This window comes from Tachypleus tridentatus, chromosome 9 (genome assembly GCF_004210375.1).
Source record: "Tachypleus tridentatus isolate NWPU-2018 chromosome 9, ASM421037v1, whole genome shotgun sequence".
Taxonomy (NCBI): domain Eukaryota; kingdom Metazoa; phylum Arthropoda; class Merostomata; order Xiphosura; family Limulidae; genus Tachypleus; species Tachypleus tridentatus.
Window position 1 is genome coordinate 142,395,521 of NC_134833.1, and position 21,466 is coordinate 142,416,986.

At 30.6% G+C, this 21,466-nt stretch overlaps 1 protein-coding gene across 9 annotated transcripts in view; it reads right to left on the minus strand.

The window, feature by feature from the left end:
• Positions 1-825: 825 nt before the first annotated feature.
• The window catches only part of sm (heterogeneous nuclear ribonucleoprotein L), a 30,852-nt gene continuing 10,211 nt past the window's right edge, over positions 826-21,466 (minus strand). For 2 of the 9 annotated variants that reach the window (XM_076457652.1, XM_076457648.1), the window contains 13 exons: positions 17,343-17,386; positions 17,042-17,111; positions 15,116-15,203; positions 14,914-15,008; positions 14,648-14,711; positions 7,267-7,341; positions 6,869-7,055; positions 6,483-6,702; positions 5,966-6,087; positions 5,580-5,784; positions 1,827-1,884; positions 1,530-1,625; positions 826-1,248 (listed from right to left, as the gene is read on the minus strand). In XM_076457652.1, the coding sequence (XP_076313767.1) occupies positions 1,190-1,248; positions 1,530-1,625; positions 1,827-1,884; positions 5,580-5,784; positions 5,966-6,087; positions 6,483-6,702; positions 6,869-7,055; positions 7,267-7,341; positions 14,648-14,711; positions 14,914-15,008; positions 15,116-15,203; positions 17,042-17,111; positions 17,343-17,386 (1,383 nt within the window). In that variant the 3' untranslated portion in view covers positions 826-1,189. The remainder of the gene's footprint in view (positions 1,249-1,529; positions 1,626-1,826; positions 1,885-5,579; positions 5,785-5,965; positions 6,088-6,482; positions 6,703-6,868; positions 7,056-7,266; positions 7,342-14,647; positions 14,712-14,913; positions 15,009-15,115; positions 15,204-17,041; positions 17,112-17,342; positions 17,387-21,466) is intronic. The other 7 variants (XM_076457651.1, XM_076457649.1, XM_076457650.1 and 4 more) reach the window with 7 other exon arrangements.

Here is a 21,466-nt window from a genome sequence, read left to right on the forward strand (position 1 = left end):
TACTCTGAGAATTCCCTCTTTGGACTAAGGACGACATTATTTCAAGGCATATTTGAATTGTATTTGAAAAATCTTAAGTCAAAGTGAAAGTTTCTTTGCACTGCTGTTAATTTCGATGTTATATGAATAATTTTAAATCTGCTACTAACAGCAATAGTCCAGCTTTTTAAAACAAACTGGCAAGATAATTTACAATGAATTAATGAGAAAATACATTAAAACAAAATATCAAACCAAGCAAGTTGCACCAACTTTTAGAGTACTGTCATCCTTCTAGCCATTGTTGCTAGGAAGAAAAGAATTAACTTGTATTAAATCATTGCATTGGAAAGTCATCTCTTGCATCAAAAGTAGGTCTTGGAATAGTCATCTTGTCAAAACCAAGCATGAAGAGCATTATAACTCTGGTCTTTTGGAAGTTCCCTTGTAAAACAAGACATCAAGATACTTTTGTTTTTAGTTTCTTGTACCACAGGATACTATACCAATTACTAAACACTAAATATTTGGATAAGGACTTAAGACAGGTAATGCATTTTATATAACCACTAATCTTAGCTACAGGGTTTGAGGTTTGATTTTCTTTTTTTAAATAATGGATTACAGATGTTACACTTTTAAAGTTTCCCTTTGATGCAATATTGTCTCATTTCTGGACTTATAATTTACATGATGAAATATTTAATGAAATTAAACAGTAACTTCACTGTATTATACTTGTATAAGATATATTTTCACTTTTAATAGAATGACTTCAGCTGATGAAATGTATACCAAGCAGTTTTGTACTTGCTATTGTACCCACCTTATAAAACTACATGGAAGTTTTATACCTGGATATCTTTATTTCATACGTAACAAACAAAATCAAATCACAGCTTTACTGAATTGGCTTTAAACAAAATTGTACTTTAAACCTACAAGATCTGAACAGTAAAGCCTTTGCCATTTACTTTAAGTCAATACAATATTTTTACAAGACAAGACAGTTTAACCAATGAATATTCACAAAAGAAAATGTCATATCTTGACAATGATGTAAGTATGGAGAGGTAAAACTGTATTAAAATGAACATTAAAAAAAGTCCTTATCTTGTCTAAGACTAGTTAAGACAGACACCAACAGAGCCCACTGAAGTTTAAAGTGCAAGAAACGTTAAACATTAAAATGGCACCATACTAATGATATCTAAAAGCGTGGTCCAGTGGTTGAAAAACACAGTTTGGTGATGTACGGGAATTTACTATCTGTAAAAGAAAAGAATTAGGATGAGTTTTTGTTACATTCACTTATCACACAAAAACAAATAAACTACATATTGTGAAAAACAACGAATGTTTAATTACTGGGGAGAGGGAGACAAAACACACAACCAAAGTTTATCTTAAATTCCCAATAACAGCATATCGTTTGGAAGTATTTAGTTACACATGTGTAAACAAAACTGAAAAACATAACTACCAATAAACAATAACCACTGCCACCATCCACTAACATTACACCACAATAAAGACATCAAAAAACATACCAGGGTTAGGAATAGCCTTATGGTTAACAACAGCCAGAGCTTCTAGGGCATCAGACACACCACCAAACTCTAGTAGTCCCGATGAGCTTCTTTCAGCTAGTAAATTATAAAGTGATCAACGTAATTTAATAACAAGACAATTTAAAGTTATTAAATCCTAGTTTCTGAATGGATTCTGATAAACAAGTGTTAGCTGTCTGATCTAGTAAAATGTATTACTTAAGAACAATGATATAACTAAGATCAAACTTGCACTTACAATTTCGTTGTAATGGGAAATACAAAAAAAACACTTACATTTGGACTGGAATTTCTTCACAGACACAGGTGGTTTCACTCCAGAGTCCTCAAATAGCTATAAAAAATTAAATACAACGTTATAAAGATAACTACAGCTTTCTGGCACAAGTTCTTATTTACACTTTTAAAACTGGTACTATTACACCTCAAATAAAGTTAAAAAATAAAATTTCTTTCTAGGGTTTATTCTCTTTAGGTAAAAATACCTTTAAAAATTTAAGAACTACTAACAATAAAATGCCTACATGTTACTCAATAAATTCACAAATATGAGAAAATTTTAAAATATTGAAAGTCAAATCTTGAACTCAATCATAAGCTTAAGGTAATGAAAATAAAACATAAAAGTACATTGTTTTTAGTTCACAAGAAAGGAAAAAACATTTTTAAAATATTGTATAGAAAAACAAACCCACATTTTTAGGGGTTTAATAATAATTTTCCTGGCTGAAACATTAGCCAGTGATTACACAGCCATGTAAGCCAATACCATTCAGAATTATGCAAGTTAAAATTTAACCTACTGGCAATTTATGGTAGCATTAATAACAAATTCAAAAGTTTATTCCATCTGGTGCTTGTAGTTTGAGAAAGTATGAAAGTTTGAATAATACTTTGCTTTAGTGCCTCTACAAAACTTTAAAATATGCAATTAACCTCATAAAACAGCATACATCTGTTCAATTAACTTACAAAATTTAGCCTAAGGACTACACCATTTCAATTAAACAAATACTGCTTTTGGCTTCAAAAGTTAACACATGCAGAGGGGATGAAATCAAACATAACACAAGCTTCAATGTTGTAACATACTAGCTAAAAGCAACTCTACATGTTATTTCTCACTGACAATTACTTTAATAAAATGGAGTGTAGTACCCAGTTAATCCTTTCATTACAGGTTGGGAGAAATCTACCCAGCTCGTAACCACGAAAGTATCCAAGTGATTATACCATGACTTGACAGCGTATGCACATTTACAAAAATTTGCAGGTTATTAGTAAAATTACAACACTCGCACAAAAAATCAGGTTTTCAAATTAAGTAGCAAGATATTTTAAAGATTCTCAATTTCTTTTTTGAATGGTGATTATGCCACATGTAGAGTAACTGATTTGAAAGTGAAAAATACTTTATGCAAGAGAAAAATTTAAGTTTCTCATGCAAAATTTTTACAACCTCCAGATAGTTTTTTAAACATTTGATAACTTATTTCCACTATCAAATAGGAAACCCTGTAATGGTTTTATAAAACTTAACTGACTAACTACCATAAATAAATTAGGGAGTAAATAAAATTATGCTTTTTTACTTTTTAGAATAACTACAAATTATAACTTGAAAACAATTTTAATATCAATAGTTTAACAAATATCATAACATTATATATTTATTATACTAACCATTCAACCACTGCTAGCTAATATAGAAGTTACAATAACACAGCACATGTGCACTAATTATGGTATCCAAGAATATAAAAACTTGTGTTTTGGTTGTTTTAGTAGACTAGTATTTTGTGAAATAGCCACATTTCAGTTATAATACATACATATATACTATTACTATTTACAAACAAGATATTACAACTTATTTTTTCTGAAAATATAAAACAGTAAATAAAGTTGCAACTTTTACACTCAGTTGCTGCTTGTCATAGGATGCTAAGCCTTAGGAAATGATTGATGTGAAAACAAAATAACTAGGTTATACACAGTTGAATAGCTAAAGTAATAAATTACTATATTAATACCATAAAATTCAATTATAAATCAAGTTTAGCACATCTTTAAAAAACAAACTAAAAACACAAAAGTTGCCAGCACTAAAGATTGTCTGGAAGGAAAAATACATTTGAAAATAACTGGGAAAACCACTTGAAGTATTCTGAACCTTTGAGTGGTTGTTCACATGCAAATATATATAGAATTACATGCACAAGAAACCATTTCCAAAAATGACAGGTGGGTTTCATTGTAGGTGTACATCAGTGGTCTCATCATAGAGTTTACATTATATTCCAGCTCTTAGACTCAGTAATTTGAATTCATATAAAACTACATACTTTGTATTTTGACATCCAAACATCTCATTCAAACCAGTGCCCATTCAACATACCACATACAAAAATCAGGTCACGTTGTTTTTTAAACAATTATAATTACAGGTTGATACTATGCATAAAGACAAATTAATAAAATAGTAGTTTAATAAAACTGAGTTCGAGTCAACAAATGCAATAACATGACCTTTGACCCTTGCCCTGTTACAATAGGGTGATTTATTGTCCCTTCTTAAAATATGGAAAAAACTTCCTGATATTCAAAGGTTACAAACAGTTTAATTTCACACATCCTGACCTAACCCTGAACATCTTGTGTACAAATATACATGAATGTACGTAAATGGTTTGTCCTACAAAAAGCTCTATAAAAATACTGCAAAAATTAGTCATAATAACTGTTATAAACCAAGTTAACTGAGAAAAGTTTTTAATAAAAATGAATTAACCATAAGCTAAAACAATAGTATGTTAACCCTATTACTATGGGCACTATTTACTTCATGTCAAGGTTTTAGTGACTTGTTATACTAATTAGCATAGCATATAATCTTAGCTGAAAATCTATATTCTAACAGTGTATAAAATTTAATTTCATAGAGGTAATATTTAAAAAAACCAAACCAAACAAATCCCCTAATGTAACATTTTCTCCAAGTGACTATAATCCCAACCCAACAATTATGAAATTTGATGTAAACTACTCATCACAAAATTGTCACTGCTCAAACCATATTCTTTGTAGCCTTTTATTTCATTTGGTTAGTCAAACAAAATCTGACATCTACCTATCACATTGTCTCCTATGATTTAAGATTTTACATTTAATTTTATATTATATATAAAAAATAGTACAAGTCCAAAGTTTTATATCTTAAATGACTGTTTTCTGAATGAAGAATTCAGAATTTTGTTGCTAGTACAAGCTTTATTCCCACAGAAAAAGTGACTAGCTTGGATTATTTTTGTTACACAGAATTACAAAATTAATGGAGGAAACTCCCCCCCCCCCATGTTATTATCCTGTATTGCTCAGTGCATTATAAGACATAAAAAATAGTTAAGTGTTATAGACAAAAGAAAAAAGCAACTTAAGCACTTGTTCCAAGTGACTTACAAAATTATAATGGTGCAAATAGTAGTTAGACATGTTCAAAGAGCAATAACAGTAAAATGTACTTATAAACATACATACTGTGTTACAAGTTTAAAGCTACTTAGGATAATCAAATGTTTCACAATGCAATTTATCATAGACAGAAAAACAAAGGAAGTTTAGATTTATTTTGGTAGCTATGAGGTTGGGTCTAACCAACCAACCTTTGGGTAGTGAGGATAGAGAAAAATGAAAGTTTCATGGAAAAACATTTGAGATGTTTAGGTTTTTGAGATAAAAATATTTTTAATCTTAAACATGAAAATTACATTGCATATAACTATTCAAAATAAAACCTTGATATGTTCATGGGTAAATCTTGTTGGTTTATTAAAAGAACTTCAGTAACTTATGTGAAAAAGTTGTAATGTTTACTAAAAAAAAATACAAAATTTAAGATATACACAGCAGATTAATAGTATCAAATCTATAAGGACTGACTTACAAGGAGGACACTTGGTTGGTAAACTTAACCCAGCACATTTTGACAGATGTTTAGTTCTATTACTAAACAGACTGCACTAGTCTCACCTTCTTCAATTCTTCTTCAGTAATTCCACTTGGGGTGTTGAAAAAATGAAGCATTTTGGATGGTGGTGCAATTCGGTTCTTCATGGCTGCTTCTGGAGTTGTGAAACGGTTATTTTTGTTACCCATGTAGTCCTTGAAAGATGGAGTGCCATCAGGAAGTTCGTACGGCTGCTGAACATCATTAAGAAAGGCTTGTTTGGAGTAGCTGGAATAAATTGTTTAATTACCAAAGGAACTTCTTGCACACACAATTGTAAAAATTTCACTTAACTGTTCCCCCCCCTAACAACATGCAAAATACACGATAAAATGGTCTAAGTACCAATTTTCGATACTATGGTAAACTTTATTATCTACTTAAAAAATAAAATAAAAAAATTAAGTACCCCAGATTCATCTTGTGGTCAAAAAACATGGCTCCATTCATGTGGGTGACACTTTTTTCTACAGCAATTGGATCTCCCATCTGGATCATGGCACAACCTTCTTTACTCTTTAAGAACTTGATCTTTGAAGGAGGAAAGAAAAACTATTACAGAAATCATTCATGTGAGTGGGCTATCAAAAGTTAGCCTGAGGTTTGGGTGTTATCATGAGTGATCATGGTTTCAAAAACAAACCCTCATCCCCACCCAGATTTTTCCCTCAGGTTTGCATCAATATCAATATAATCTTTTTGTCATGAGTATAACTATTAAAAATTCACACAACTCACTGAAACCTTAAATTACAAGAAAACTCATACAAATTTAACATTAGACTTTAATCATATGTTAAAGTAACATTAAGTATATACATTATCTACTTTGACTAGTTTCTTGCATAACTGCTGTTAAGATTCCTTGAAAGTAGCTTTTTAATCTTTACAATACATACAGTAATCAAAATGTGAAAATGCTTTACCCTGATTACATTCCCATACAGACAGAAAAGATTAAACAATTTGTCACAATTCATTTTCTCTGGGTTTAAACCATACACCATCATAACAGAGCCTTGATGAGGACCAGCTCCTCCAGGTGGGGGAGCACCCATAGGCCCATAAGCTGGACCACGTGGTCCTGGTGGGCCAGGTGGTGGACCCTCAGGGCGGCCATCGTAAGCATCCCTTCCTCCTCCAAATCTAGGGAAACAATTTATGAAGAGCATAAATTTTTTTAAACATTAATAATCAAAAAAATGTATGACTAGACAACTATAAAATAGCCTTTTAGTTTCTCAGATACCCAGATATCTAGGGTGCTTTTCAAAATTAATTTAAGTCTTTCATTTTCGTTATAACATAATACCTTCCAAACCTATCTGGTGGTGGTGGTCCACCATAACGTTCTTGCGGTGCATAGGGCTCGCCTGCTCCATAACCTCCTGGTGCTGGAGGTACTGAGCGAGGTCCAGAATTATCATATCCATCAAATCCGTCACCTCTGTCTGGCCCATATCCTGGAGCAACTGGTGGCCCACGTCCTCCTTCACCTCCTTTCATCAAGTGAAAATTAATGCCTTAGAACAGAGCATTTTAATACATGTCCATAAATTAGTGATTGCAATAATAAAAGGCAAGAACAAGTCAATTTTATTTCAAATCAACCAATACTCACTTTTATTTATAATTAACTGTTATAGTATGTTTTATGTAACCACTAGTATCTTTCTCTTTAACCATAAGCAGATAAGAAAGATAACTCACTAAAATTCTGTGGACCACCTCCAAAACGTGGAGGTTCCTGAAGAAGGGCAGGTCTTTCATTGCCAGGTGCTTTTCCTGCACAAGAAAAAGCTAAATTGCAAACGTGTACAATTTCCTCTCCTGAAAAAACTTGAAACTAAACTACTCGCATCCTGATTAATATTAAAAAACCAAATGCAACTTACCAAAGTCTACTACCATTTCTTTAAACCAAAAAACTTAGCAACATTTTATTTTAATTCAATTGACAAGTTTTATTTTGAACAATATTAAGGATGTACAAAAATACCTCAGCAATTAGAAGATGAACAAATCACAATCCAGAACCAATTTTTCTACTTTTTAAACAAATTAGTCTTAATCTTGTACAAAAAAACCCATTAAGTCTACAAAATTTCTTTGTAGACAACTTTTAAAACAATTTGATGATAGAACCAACATCAAGGGTTACAATAATCACTGAAAAACAGCTGTACAAATAAATCAGCAGTTAAAAAAAACATTTAAAACTGGAAATAAATATTTTTGGACACTGTAAAATATTTTATTCAACCACAATACAAAATACCATGGAAACATTAAAATATTAATGCCATATGAAGTTAACTGACATGATGAAACTTTCATTTATTACACTAAAATTTTAAAATTCAGTAAAAACTTTAGCGATTACTACACAAATGAATCATAACAAATCAGTACCTGGGAATTTTTACCTTCTAGTAGAAATAATACATCAATTTTTTACCTCAGATACACACTGACAGAAGTAACTACAACCCCCTTGACTCACTCTGACAGCTCACCAAGACTACAAAACTGCTGTGGAGATGCCTGGAGGATCAGAGTGGCAGCCATCAGCCAAGAGCGACTACACCTTCGCCCCAGGAGTGCTGCCTTCTAAGTCCATCAACCTTGCCTAAATGCAGGGTTGAAATGCTTTAGAACACAGAAAACTTTTGACAACAGTAAATTTTGTGGCTGTGTTTGAAGGAGTACTGGGTGTACATGAGGACTTCAGTGAAATGTCTTCTGATGTCAGCGTTCTAGGTCTGCATTCTTGCCACTCACATTAATTGTAATGCACAGATCTGTTCTTTCACCGTGTACTGTTGAGATGTTGGTCGTGAACATCTATTTTCCCATAACTACAGCTTAACTGTAACATCATGATTCAAACTTAACTTGTGTATAGCAGTCATGGGAAAGGAGTACGTGTCTGTATCAGACATGAATAAATATTTGCACTATGGTCCTTCTCACTAAATAAAAAGTATTCTCTGAGTAGATGCTGCCTTTTTAAATATCTTTCAAAGGCTTGTTTCAAATGGGATCCACTGACTATAATTGAAAGTTTTTTTTTGCACATAACACAAATCATCTAATTGTAGGTTTGAACACTGATGATTTTAACCCTCTTAATTTTACTTCTTCTGATGATATTAAAATAACAGTGTATTCATTTTATCTGAAGTGAGAATGTGCATGTTCAATCCTATACATGTATTTTAATTTAAACTGTACCCTTTCTTCAGAGGAACACAGGAACAAACTTGTACTTATGTCTTCTTGTAATGATTGACAAAATGTACTTGCTTCTCTGACAATACTGATGTAAAAATCCTTATTTCAATGGCATATATTCCCCTTTTTCTTCTGTAAACAGTATTACAGCAAAATGTTCTGTTTCACTGAAGATAACATGAAAATGTAATCTTTCACTGGTGAGAATACTGACATGATAATGTAACAATCTTCTGATATAAATGAGCTGCATTTAATCCAAAAACAATACTGACATGAAAGTTTATATCTGAAAATACTGAAACTATAAGACTGACAAATGTTCTTTTAATTCTGAATATCAATATGAAAATGTACATTTGTTCTGATTATACTGGCATGAAAATGAAATTTCTTAACAGAATTTAAAATTTTGGTTCCCCCTGGAAAATTTGTTCAAGATCACACCAACAAGAGCATGTTATACCTGACAATATTACAAAAATGTTCACATGAAAATACTTAAATAACCATGTATTCACATCAACAATAGTCTGATTCTTCTAAAAACTATAAACTTCAATGACAATATAAACATGAAATGTATAATTTGTTCTGGAGGCAAGATGAAAATTCATTTGTTGTGATTACAGTTTACATACAACATCTGTGACATGAAACTATCCTGTCTTGAAGACAATGAACTGAATTGGTAGTTACTTTTAACACCAACTTGAAAATGCACTTCATATAGAAATGGATTTTTAAACAGCGAGACATGTTTAGAAAATGTAAAAGCTTAGTGTTACATTCATAACAGAAAGCACCACTATCCAAACCATTGTGATACCAGGTAACTGTAACCATTGAATACACTAATGTTTGTATAAATTAACTAATTTCCATTTACAAACTTGTAATGTAAGGCTAGCAGAAGTACACATGAATCACTTGAAACCTTTTTAAGTACTTGTGTGGGGGTACACATGGAACTCTTAGTACAACCCATTTTTATTTAAAAACAAGATTTTCAAAGTAACTACTACTACAAGGTTGTCTTCCCATCTAATATCTTAAGAATTATTTGATTAAGGTCCACACAGACCCCAAGCAAGTGCTTAAGAGGTAAAAGTATTCTAAACCTTATCTTGGAGCTAAACTTTGCAATTATTACATGTACATAAAAACTTTTTAAAAGCATCACTAATTAACTTTAATTGAAAATAACTTCACTCACCAGTATGTTTAACTTTTGGCTAGGTATGAAACAAATTTTTTTATCTTTATCCGTATAAACATCAACATGAATTGTTTGTTGCACTCATTGTTTTGACCCAACATGCCATAGTTTTTTAAATGTTGTTGTGACAAGATATGCCAATAAATATATTTCCTTTTTGGATTTTATATATATATATATATAAAAGATCTAACCATTGTTTCAACTAATTTGTAACATATCTATAAGCTGTGTATCAAATAACTATCACCACATTTTCGTTTCACAAGTTTTTCCAAATTTTTTTCAGCTAAATGTTACATTTATGCAGATTATTAACAATAGATAATAGTATGTGTTAATTAACATGGCACAATGAATTTGCATAAAAGTAAACCTGAACTGTGATAAACCAAAATTACATTTAGATATCTAATAAGCAAGAAATCATGGTTTCCATGACAAATTTTACACATCCTTTGGGCATGCAGAGTAATGCAATTTTTGAGCACATAGTAAAGCACCTAACAAGTTGTGTGACCACTGTATTACACCAAAAGACAATTTCTGCAGTTAATGTATAAACAAATGTACTAGCTGAAGGATGGGTCTAACAAATGTAAGGTATGTAAAATGGTGCTTTATTGAAATATTCAACTACTTTATATACAATACAGTTTAGAAAATTACTTTTTTTACAGATCATTGTTGTAATCATTACTCTTCAAAATAAAGTTTTGAATAAATGTTTCAAATATATATTGATAAATTGTAAGTTACAATTTTGTGGAAAAAAAAAATTTGCATACTGCTTTTCACATTGTTTAAGTTATTAGTGACAAGAAACTGGCTACACAAGAAGGAGAAAATGTATCAAAACTTAGACTTGCAAGTGGTATGTAAAAAACATTTGTACAGTTGAAATATAAGTGACAAAACTGAATTCTGCAGTTGGAAACTTCTTTAATCAAAGATGTAATTTACCAACAATTCTGTGACAAATGACTTCATGTTATATATCTTAAAAGTTAACAATGCAAAGTACATTCTCTGTGAACCAGTGTCATCCCACAAGACAAGATCATATAATACATAATAAAGATCTCTTTGTACAATTATAAATCACCATGTAACAGTTTTAATTTGATGAAACCGAAATTTGCTATATAATGCTTGTTCATTTGTTTTGTTAAGATATGTTTTACAGATATCCACAAAGAGTAGAAAATAGGCTGAGTTTTCAAACAGCTATACCAGCACTACGACATACATCTACACTTGTATTATGATTATCATTTGGGAAACAGGTTTACAATTTATACAATGTTAGTGCTTTTGGACTGTTATATGACATGTTTAAATTGGATTTGTATCTCAAAATAAAAATACATGTTTACAATAACTGAAAATTGTATTTAGCTTATAGAGCAAGAAAGAGATCTTGTAAAAATGATATATAATAATCTTAACTTATCAGTAAAAATTCAGAATCTAGTATTGTAATATTCCAACATATTTTGTAAACCTCAGATAATAGAGTGATGTTTAATACTGTAATTGTAGTACTGAAACAAACATGATTCTAAACTAGTTTAAAAATTACAGAAAATCACTTAATAGTTTTATTGAAAATTTAATTGTAGTACTGAAACAAACATGATTCTAAACTAGTTTAAAAATTACAGAAAATCACTTAATATAGTTTTATTGAAAATTTAATTGTAGTACTGAAACAAACATGATTCTAAACTAGTTTAAAAATTACAGAAAATCACTTAATAGTTTTATTGAAAGTTTGGCAGTGCACATCTGCTAAACATTCAAAATTAATACCAAGTAAACAGTACAAAAATAGTAATTTGTTTTTACATTGAATTATGTACTCTCCACTAGATAAGTAATGAAATACATTTAACTACAGCTAACTAGTCTTAAAGTAACCCCAAAACAGATGTTTTGATCTGAAACTGGCTACTGTAAAGGGAGATATCTCAAACGACTAGCAGAATTTGCCCTGCACAAGTAATTAGCCCATTTTTTTATATTCCTGAATTAATATAAAGTAACTGATAGCTCATACAATCTACCCCAACATCACTAACCCTTCTACAAAAGGATTCTCTTTTGTGCAAGAGACTGCATCACATTAAAAATTTAAACACATTTAACCCTTTTGTGATGGGCTTTGTATAAAATAAACAAGCTTATATACATATTTGCATACATTAAAGTATTCAAATTCATTTCTGATGCATTATATATACCTTCAAAAAATTTAAGAGGCTTTTAGTATACAGGTCTTTTATACACAAAAATAAGAATTTAAGTATTTTCATTAACGATTTGTGAAAAAGTTTTATTACAAACTGGAGTACACTACAAAGTGGTTTGTTATTTTTAAAAACAATTTTCCATAAAATTCTCATGTATTATTGTGTAATCTCTAAACTCTCCTGAATACATTTCAAACTTTTTAACAGACAATATTATTTTTTCCACCCTACCTTTCTACAGAATCCAATTTAAATTACCTTTGTAACAACCATAAAAAAAAGGGAAATATAAATTACTCTAGTTTTAAAACTACAAATCTTTAGTCTAAAATGCTTAAAATTTCTTAACAATTAAAATTGTTAAATTTTGTGGAAAATATAAGTGTTTAAAGTTTTTACATATACACGCACATTTTGAAACAACCAAAATTAAATTACTTTCAATACAACAGAATTCCAATAATATATCTAGCTTAGTAACTATGCTGTATTTGATGCTAAAAAATTAAATATAAAATTGGGCCCATCAAGGACTTGGATATGTCATTTGAAATACACTAAAAAAAGAACATTTCCACAAATACCTTGCAAAAGTTTAGCAAATATGAGGGACATTCCAAAGTTTTGATTGGTTGGAAACATTGTAGACAGAAGTAGGTGTACATAAGCATTTTTAAAAATAGAAAGGCGTGCAAGGCCGTTGTGAATCAGCACATTTAGCAGTATCAATAAATTGGATAGAGGTTTATATTTTAGATTCTAGCTTGTCAATATCAGTAATTTCAGTTCATAATTCATAAGAAACTATAGACCTTGTATTTAGACAAAGATATAATCCAAGTTAATGTTGCATTCATAACCACATAAAAATTACTATTTAGACTTTTGGCTATGACAACCTCTACACTATCCTCAGTGGCAATTCTGTGGAGGTGCATATCTGGACATTGAGATGCTTAGATAATCTTTTGATGCAACTTCTCAGAATGAACACACCTGTAACAAGTCATAAAATTTAACCCCTGAAATTAGCTAAGCTTAAATCAAACAGCTTTCAGGTCTTATAGACTTTATGTAGACCTTACATACTTATAACTGTCAGCAGGATATTCTACAGTACAATTAACAAATTTTTAAGTTAGCACCAAGTTGGTGTCACAGTACATGAAACTGATTATAATATTGACTGCTTGATCAAGTTGTATTTATGTTTTGTTATACTTTAGTTAAAATTTCAAAATACATAAGAGGTTAAACATTTAAAAAATATACATCATATGTTGCATCTGTTCAAGTCTCAAAATATGTTCCAAAATTAAAATTGTGCTAAAGGGTTGTATTTAAAAGAAACATGCCTCAAGAATGAGTGGTAAAGGGTAACAAAATACGAAATATTAAAAAGATAATCCAAAACTAATAAAAACATCAAGATACTCTACAGAAAAAAAGCCCTCAATTCTAAGCATTAAATGTTAATAAGAGCTAAAGAGAGTGATACAGTAAAGAAAATGGGAAACAAAAATACACCTTTACATTAAAAAGTTGACACCCTTCAGGAGGTTCTAGAAGTTACACAAATGAAATATGAAAACGGAACTATTTTTATACTTAATGTAAACCACTTTGTAATAATTTGTAAGGAACAAAAACCTTACTAAAAACATTTAAACCATAAGATCATTCTTCATGTACAAGATAATTCTGACCTGTAATAAAATCTTACCAGTTTTTGAGATATTAATAAATCAGTTATACTCACAAAATTTGTGACTATTCTTGCAAATTTAACAAGCCCACAGCAAAAGGGTTAACTCAAAATTCTATAAACTGGAGTACCAAAAGAATAGTAATTACTGTTGTTCTAGTTCTATTAGAGTTGTGCACTACTCAGAGAAGCCAAGAAGTAAATTACCCAATGTTCTTGAAAGTTTCCCTTTAACATTAATTTCACCTAACATTTAGCAAATTCAAGTGCATGACCTACATAACTAATCTTTTATAATGCTACGATACCTTTAAAACAGTGCCATGTAGAGAATTAGGTTTTTAATTTTAAGAATATTTATTCAAATCTAGACCTCTCATTTATAAAGCCCTAAAACTAAATTTAAGTCCTAAGAACCCAAGAGTACTTTTAAACTTTTTAGCAATGTGACCCAAAATATCAAATTTGTAAGCATTTTGAAAGGAATAAGTTTCAAGATTGACTTTTCCTGTCCTTGTTATAGATGGGGTGCACAAGATAATCTAGCCTAATTATATCTTATAATAAGTTAGAGTAGTTATCTGAAATGATAAAATTAATGTAAATTAAAAAATTTTATTTACACATTTGATACTGTGAAATTATAAACCACAACAATAGCATTCTGAAAAATTAACTCACCAAGGGTAGGATTTGTGTAGTCCCAGCTTTCATTGTCATTTTTGAAAACATTTAGTCTTTTTGGCTAAAAAATTAACAGTATAATTAGTATTGCTGTACATTACACATCATCCATTCCTAACCAGAAACAAAACATTCAAAATTCATGAACTTCCAATAAATCAACAAAACAAAAATTACTCACTACTACATCAACAGGTCATTTACAGAACTTCACAACAAGTTAAAAAAATAAAAACCACATAAGATCACACAACTGCCCCTACCTTGGCATACTCAATTTTCAATGTGCAGCATCCTGAATAAATATCAGCTCCATTCAATGACTGCTTTGCTCGTTTTGCAGATTCTACACTGTCAAATGTGATGAACAAGTTAAGGTTCCAAACAAAATGAAGGCCACAATATAAAGTTATTCACAGATTAGACTGAATGAACATTTAATTTAAAGAAATCAGTAAAAAGGATATTCAACCATAGCCTGTACTCCATTCTTCTTGAAAATAACAATTCTTTGTACTTTCCCACTGGGACTACTGATGGTGTGAATAACATCCTGAAATAACAAAACCAGAATGAATGAAAATTTAAAAATGTGGCCAACTCTTATTGTGGCAAACTTCTTAAACGTGAAAAACAAAGTATCTGATGAATAAAGCAACAATTAACCCTTTAAACCTGGGTGTGGCTCTCTTACATGTCATAATATTTAAATTCACGATTATAAAAAATTAAACTATCATCAATAACATTGGCATTAGTGAAGTTAATTCAAATTTTAATATCTGGCTTTTAAAAAATTGTACAATTTCAACACAATAACAACTAACACTACCAAAACAGGTCCTCATAGGGTCACGAGTCAAAGCCCATGTCATTACATATGTAGACTCATTTAAAATGTAATTGAACTATGTTATGAATGTATGTCAATACATTTGGTATTCAACTTAGATAATTCAAATTATATTATACATTAGTTAATTTAAAAAGTATATATTAAAAAAACACCTAAACATCAATTTTTGTATCTGCTGCATGTAACTAAGAGCACAGAGGAAATTCTGAAAACATGGACGTTCTATCCAAGAACTTTGTAGAATGGACAGCAACTAGCTGTTGTCGAGACAATTGTAGAGGATGTTTCGAACAGACAAGTGAACACAGTTTTGTGGCAGTTTTTTTTTTTTAACATGTTTGTTTTGTTTCATGTGCCAAGTCATAGGGAATGTACAATCCAGAATGGGCTTTTTTTTTTTAAATAATTTCCATTTTGAATTGTGTATTGGTTTTTGCAGTTTTGAGGTTGAAAAATACTATAGTTTTCTCATGTTCATAGGTGAAATTAATGTCAAGGTGTATGAAGTAATGTGGTTGAAACAAAATTGTGTGCGTTCTGTAGATATGAATTCAGTAAATGTATTGTCAACATATTTGTACCAGCATAATGGTGGGTGTAGAATAGTCATTTTCTACTTGTTGCTTTGCTGGTCATACATCATAAAAAGCAGCACAAGCAAAGATTATGGTGCAGGCTAAAGTAGATTAACTGAACAGGAATCAACTAAAGTTTGTAGACAAATATAACAAAGAAATGAGTAAAACACTACAAATAAATTTGTGAAAAGGCACATTACATATACAATTCAATATATTACATATACGATTCAATATATTTTAAGATGATTCAACAAATGAAAAAATACATTTTAATTTCATAAGTTTAAACATTTCACTGGATTATACTGATAGTGATATGGTAGAGAAAATGGAAAATTAAACCCTTATTTTAAAAACATTTAAATTCGTTTAGGGGATTCTATGGATTTTGCAAGTGAAAACTCTTAAGAATTAAAATTCCTGTACATGAAATCACCTTGCAGACAAGCTATTGTGTCCAACTGCAAATAACTACATTAATGACATTAATTAGAAGTATTTCTGAAACTAGATACTTTTGGGAAAGTTCAAATTTCATCCACTAGTTTAATATTTGAAGAAAATAAGTCCTTTTGCAATTGACAAATAAATGTTATAAAAGTACTGTACAGGATTTGATTAGTTACATTTTGAAAAGTTAGCTGATGCACACATTGTTTTATGACCTACTTTAGTTATGATATAGGGTGTATCTCAAAAGTAATCCTATTCTAACAGATGTTGAAATAAATTTAGCTAAATAAATTAATACAAAAAAAGAATGTGTGCATATTTAACCTTTATCTCTTTCACCAATACTTACAGGTCTCAGGTCACTGGAAATATGTTACTCACTTTACAAATTTACTTTGAAACAGAAGTTTTATTTAATAAAGTAGCCACACACATAAAAGCAAAAAACTAAAAATTCATAGAAAACACAAATCAATTTTTCAGATGTAAATAGACACTTACCACAGTGATGGGATATGCAGGATTAAGAATGGTCATCAGCAAAATGTGGTTTGCCCGGTCTTCATCTTGTCTGGGAGAAAAAAACAACTAAGAAATACTTGTCACAAATGATTAGACACTAACTTGTACACAGTTCATATTTTAGAATGATGTACACGTAGCAAAAAGGCAACGTGCTTCAGCAAACACCAAAACTGAACAATAATTTCACTTGTAAGATGTGTAAAATGGAAAGTGAGAATTAGCACCTTTAACTTAACTGGACTTTAATATAAAAAAAACAACAAAAAACGTGGCTTACCCTCGTCCTCCACCCCTATTTGGAGCATACCCATAACCATATCCCTGAAAATACACAAAATTTAATTACAGGATGTCACACCACAAAATAACTTCTAGTGGGCTTTTCAATAATGATCTCCATACTTATAATCACTGTCATATAGCTGCAACCATTATGCAGAGTAAACTTGCATATTGTGTGTAATGAGCATTTATAAAAAAAAAATTTACACAGCTAAATATTTATTAAACATAAACAAAAAATAGTTTAAAAAATCATGACACCCAGTTAAATTACACAAACCTTTCCAATTATTTTCATCCATAACACCCATGCGATAAACAATTTTTTTGCACCCTATTTATAGGACAGGGAAGGAGTTAAGCAATGAAATATAATACACCAATACATGTTAATCTACTATTTGAGTTGTAGTTTTCATTTGCATTAATAAAAATATTAAAATGCTTAATTTTGTATTATTGCAATACTGACTATCATAATACCTTGGGAAATGCTGGTTTACATTAGAGCTATGAGGCTAAGTAATTCTTGTATTGAAAAGCATACTTGCTTTTACTAATTACAAAACACGAAAAAATGAAAAAGCTTAACATTTCACTTGACACACCTAGAGCTTAAGGAATTCACACTATAGCAGAAATAATCTAAGCTATATTAACCATATTAAAAACATTAAGATCACTAAGGGTCAATTCAGAGTTGTTGCACTGAACCTCTCACCCAGGAATTCCTCATAACATTACTAAGTAACAAATTACAGAATTTGTGATCCATCCCTATAAATGTTACAAATAAGATTGCAGACTTATCAAAATATGAAACAAAAGCTGAAACTTGATATTCCATACAAATTTGAAATTTGTTTTTACCCAAAATGTTTTAAACAATGAACTTTTGAAACTGACACCAAGAACTGTACAATTAAACTATTCAACATTGTGATAAAACACTGAGCTGAAACTAAGTTTAAGTACTTGTCAACAGAACTCCCTTTTTATTCATAACATGGAAACTCAAAAACTTGTTTTTAGTGCATCACAAGACTTATTAGGTGCTGTTTTAAATAGTGCAAATTACCAATTTATTATTTGTGAATAATTCACTAACTTTTGATTGTATGAATATTACTCATTTTTATACAACAGTATTTTAGGTAATGCAAGATACTGGTGAATCTTGAGTAACAATCTGAAACTCAAAGGTTGATTTGCAAGAATATTCTTTATGATTATGGTTGCATTTATTTATTATTTCCTTCTTTGTTTAGTTTATTTACAAATTTCAGCACATCTGTGAAATGGCAATTTTTTCTTTTTTATAATTATGGTTTGGTTCTGTTTATTTTATGAATAAATTTTTAGTTGTATTAAAATGCTACTTTACATAATTTGTATTTTGAGTAAATATTTATACACATCAATTTGTGTATGATGAAACTGACACCAGCTTCCCTAGCAATAACTATAGATAGAATTAATGTAACAGAAGAGTACTGTCATTTTATGACTATATGAGGTTGTAACCTACTCCAAATAAAATCAGGAGAGCCAAGACAGTTATTTGTCATACAGGTTTGTTTTTTTTAAAATCAGGCATTTTTTCTGGTTTCTAGTTCTTATTCCCAATCTCATTATTGATTTATTAATATTTACCATAAATTTTGTTTATTAACTATTGTGAAGACCTGGTCAGGCACTTGTTTATTAACTATGTTCTGCTAAGAATTGTTGAACCCAACTGTAGTGGTACTGTAAATTTACTGATTTTAAGAAATAGGTCATAGCCTGATGTTTAAGTGGATACTGCATGATGGTATCATATACAATTGTTACACTTTTTAAATATCATTACAGTTAATAAATTCACTAAGATGCATTTCAAAACATCTCATGGTAATTTCATGCAATGTTGAAATGCCTGTCAACATTCACAAAATTAATTTTTATTAATAAAAATAAAGTTCAAAGCAAAAGGGCTATATAAAACTATTTTGACCAACAAACACATTAACTCTACTTGTAGCAATATGGCTGGTAAGTTAAAGTTGTGTGAAGGCACAACGGAAACTCAGTAAAGGCACACCACAGTTTGATGAGTGGCCTACATAACCTGCAGGACTCACTAGCTATTATACTAACACAAGAGTGACAGTAACACTTTCATTCTGTACCTTGAGCTTTGGTTACCCAAAGTACCACATTTTAAGTAGATATGCTACACTGGGATCTTATTTCACATACCAAATGTCAAAATCTATCAAACCTCCAATCTTCATTTAATTTTCTCTTTGTGCCAAAAGTATGGAAGTTATTTCATAAACATTTTGGACTTTTTTTTTTTAAATTTCATACTCAGATCTTTATGACCTATATTAGGTATCAAATGTGGTCTAACTACAAATCATGTGCAAAGATAATTCAACTCAAACCACACAAATTTGATCAATATTTTTTATGCACATCTGTGCAAAAATGTTGTTTGAACCGACAGACTAGGACTATTTCCAGGAATTCGGGTTAAAGACAACCAATATAGAGCAGCAAAAGAAAAAGAGTGGAAGAGCATGCAGATACATAAATTCTGGTTAGGACAAGCCAACAAGATAAGCAGGTTTCAGCTCATGTTTTCAAAGTAATCATTGGTGGGAGGCTATTATTCAATATTTGTTGGCAACTTAAACATTTGCCAAATTTTATGAAATTCTAATGTGATGGCATTCGGCACCACGTGATATTAGGATAAGCAATTGCAATAAATATTAATGCTTGATACTGCTGTACTTGATACACGCAGGTGATAAGATCCCATGGCATTATACAGAAGAAAAACTACCACCATACGCATCTCAGAATTGCTGGTATGGGTATTAACACTTACTGATAAGGAGAGAACAACGTTTCGACCTTCCTAAGTGACCTTCAGGTTAAGAAGGTTGAAATGTTCTATCCTTATCAACAAAGGTGGTTAATACCCATAACCAGCCATTCTGAGATCCATTTTTATTTCAAGTGGGTTTCTCATCATCAAGAATTATCACCATATATAACTTATGACTGGTTCTGTGTAGGTCCATTCCAAATAATAGGATTGCAATTCTAAAGCTAAAGTAGGTTACTACCAAGTGTTACTTTAATTGCTGTGATTCATTGGTGTGTATTGACAAAAGTGGGCTTGACTCCTGTCCCCACTAGCATCCAGCCGTGCATTGACAACCAAACAGAATGGCCTACCTCAATATTCTGACATGAGCAGTTACCTTGTGTTAATAGTCTGAATCCAATATACAATATAAAATGAGCTGAACATACTCAGCCTTTGGTTCCCACAGTGTTCCTCTTGCTCCCCATGCTCTTCATTTGGTAACTTTTGGCCACAACACTTTACAGTTGCTTGTTAGAGAAATATACCAAAAAGTAAACTACCAGGTTTAATTTTAAAACAATTATCAACAAACTGATTTAAGACAATTTTAGGTAGAGAATAAAATCTAAGTTTGCTTTATATGTTAATGCAAGCAGGAGGACTGGTTATAAATTAGATGTCAAGTATTTCACTTTTTATTGGTGCAACTGAATACACAACTCATAAACATATTTTTAAATTTGGAATAAGAAAGGTTTGTCACGAATGCAAATTTAGACAGCAGGATAGTGTAGAAAATAGCATTTACCAATTTCCTTGGCTGCTATGCAAACAGTGCATTGTGTGAAGGCCACGTTCTTAAGATTTCAGACCTTGAGAAATTGGAAAAGTTATTTCCTATAATTTCTTTATCACAGGAAGACATCCAGCCTTTAAAAGCCACTACCCTTGCAACCAAATATCAACATTAGCTTTCACTTCTAGATATCTCGAAATTGAAATCAACATCAAAAATTAATCCATGCCTAACCTGATATGTTTCTTCACTGGTGTTTAAGACAAAAATATTTAAAGGATGATAATTGTCATGATGTACAAAAAATCTTGGATACTTACATCTACTTAAGATGTTCTTAGACAAGTTAATTAAACAGGTTATACTGTAAATTAAATCAGTTTAAAATTTTTTTAAATAAAAACGTTAGTTTTAATTAAACACTCAAAAACGTTAATTTAGAACGAAACACAGGCACAAA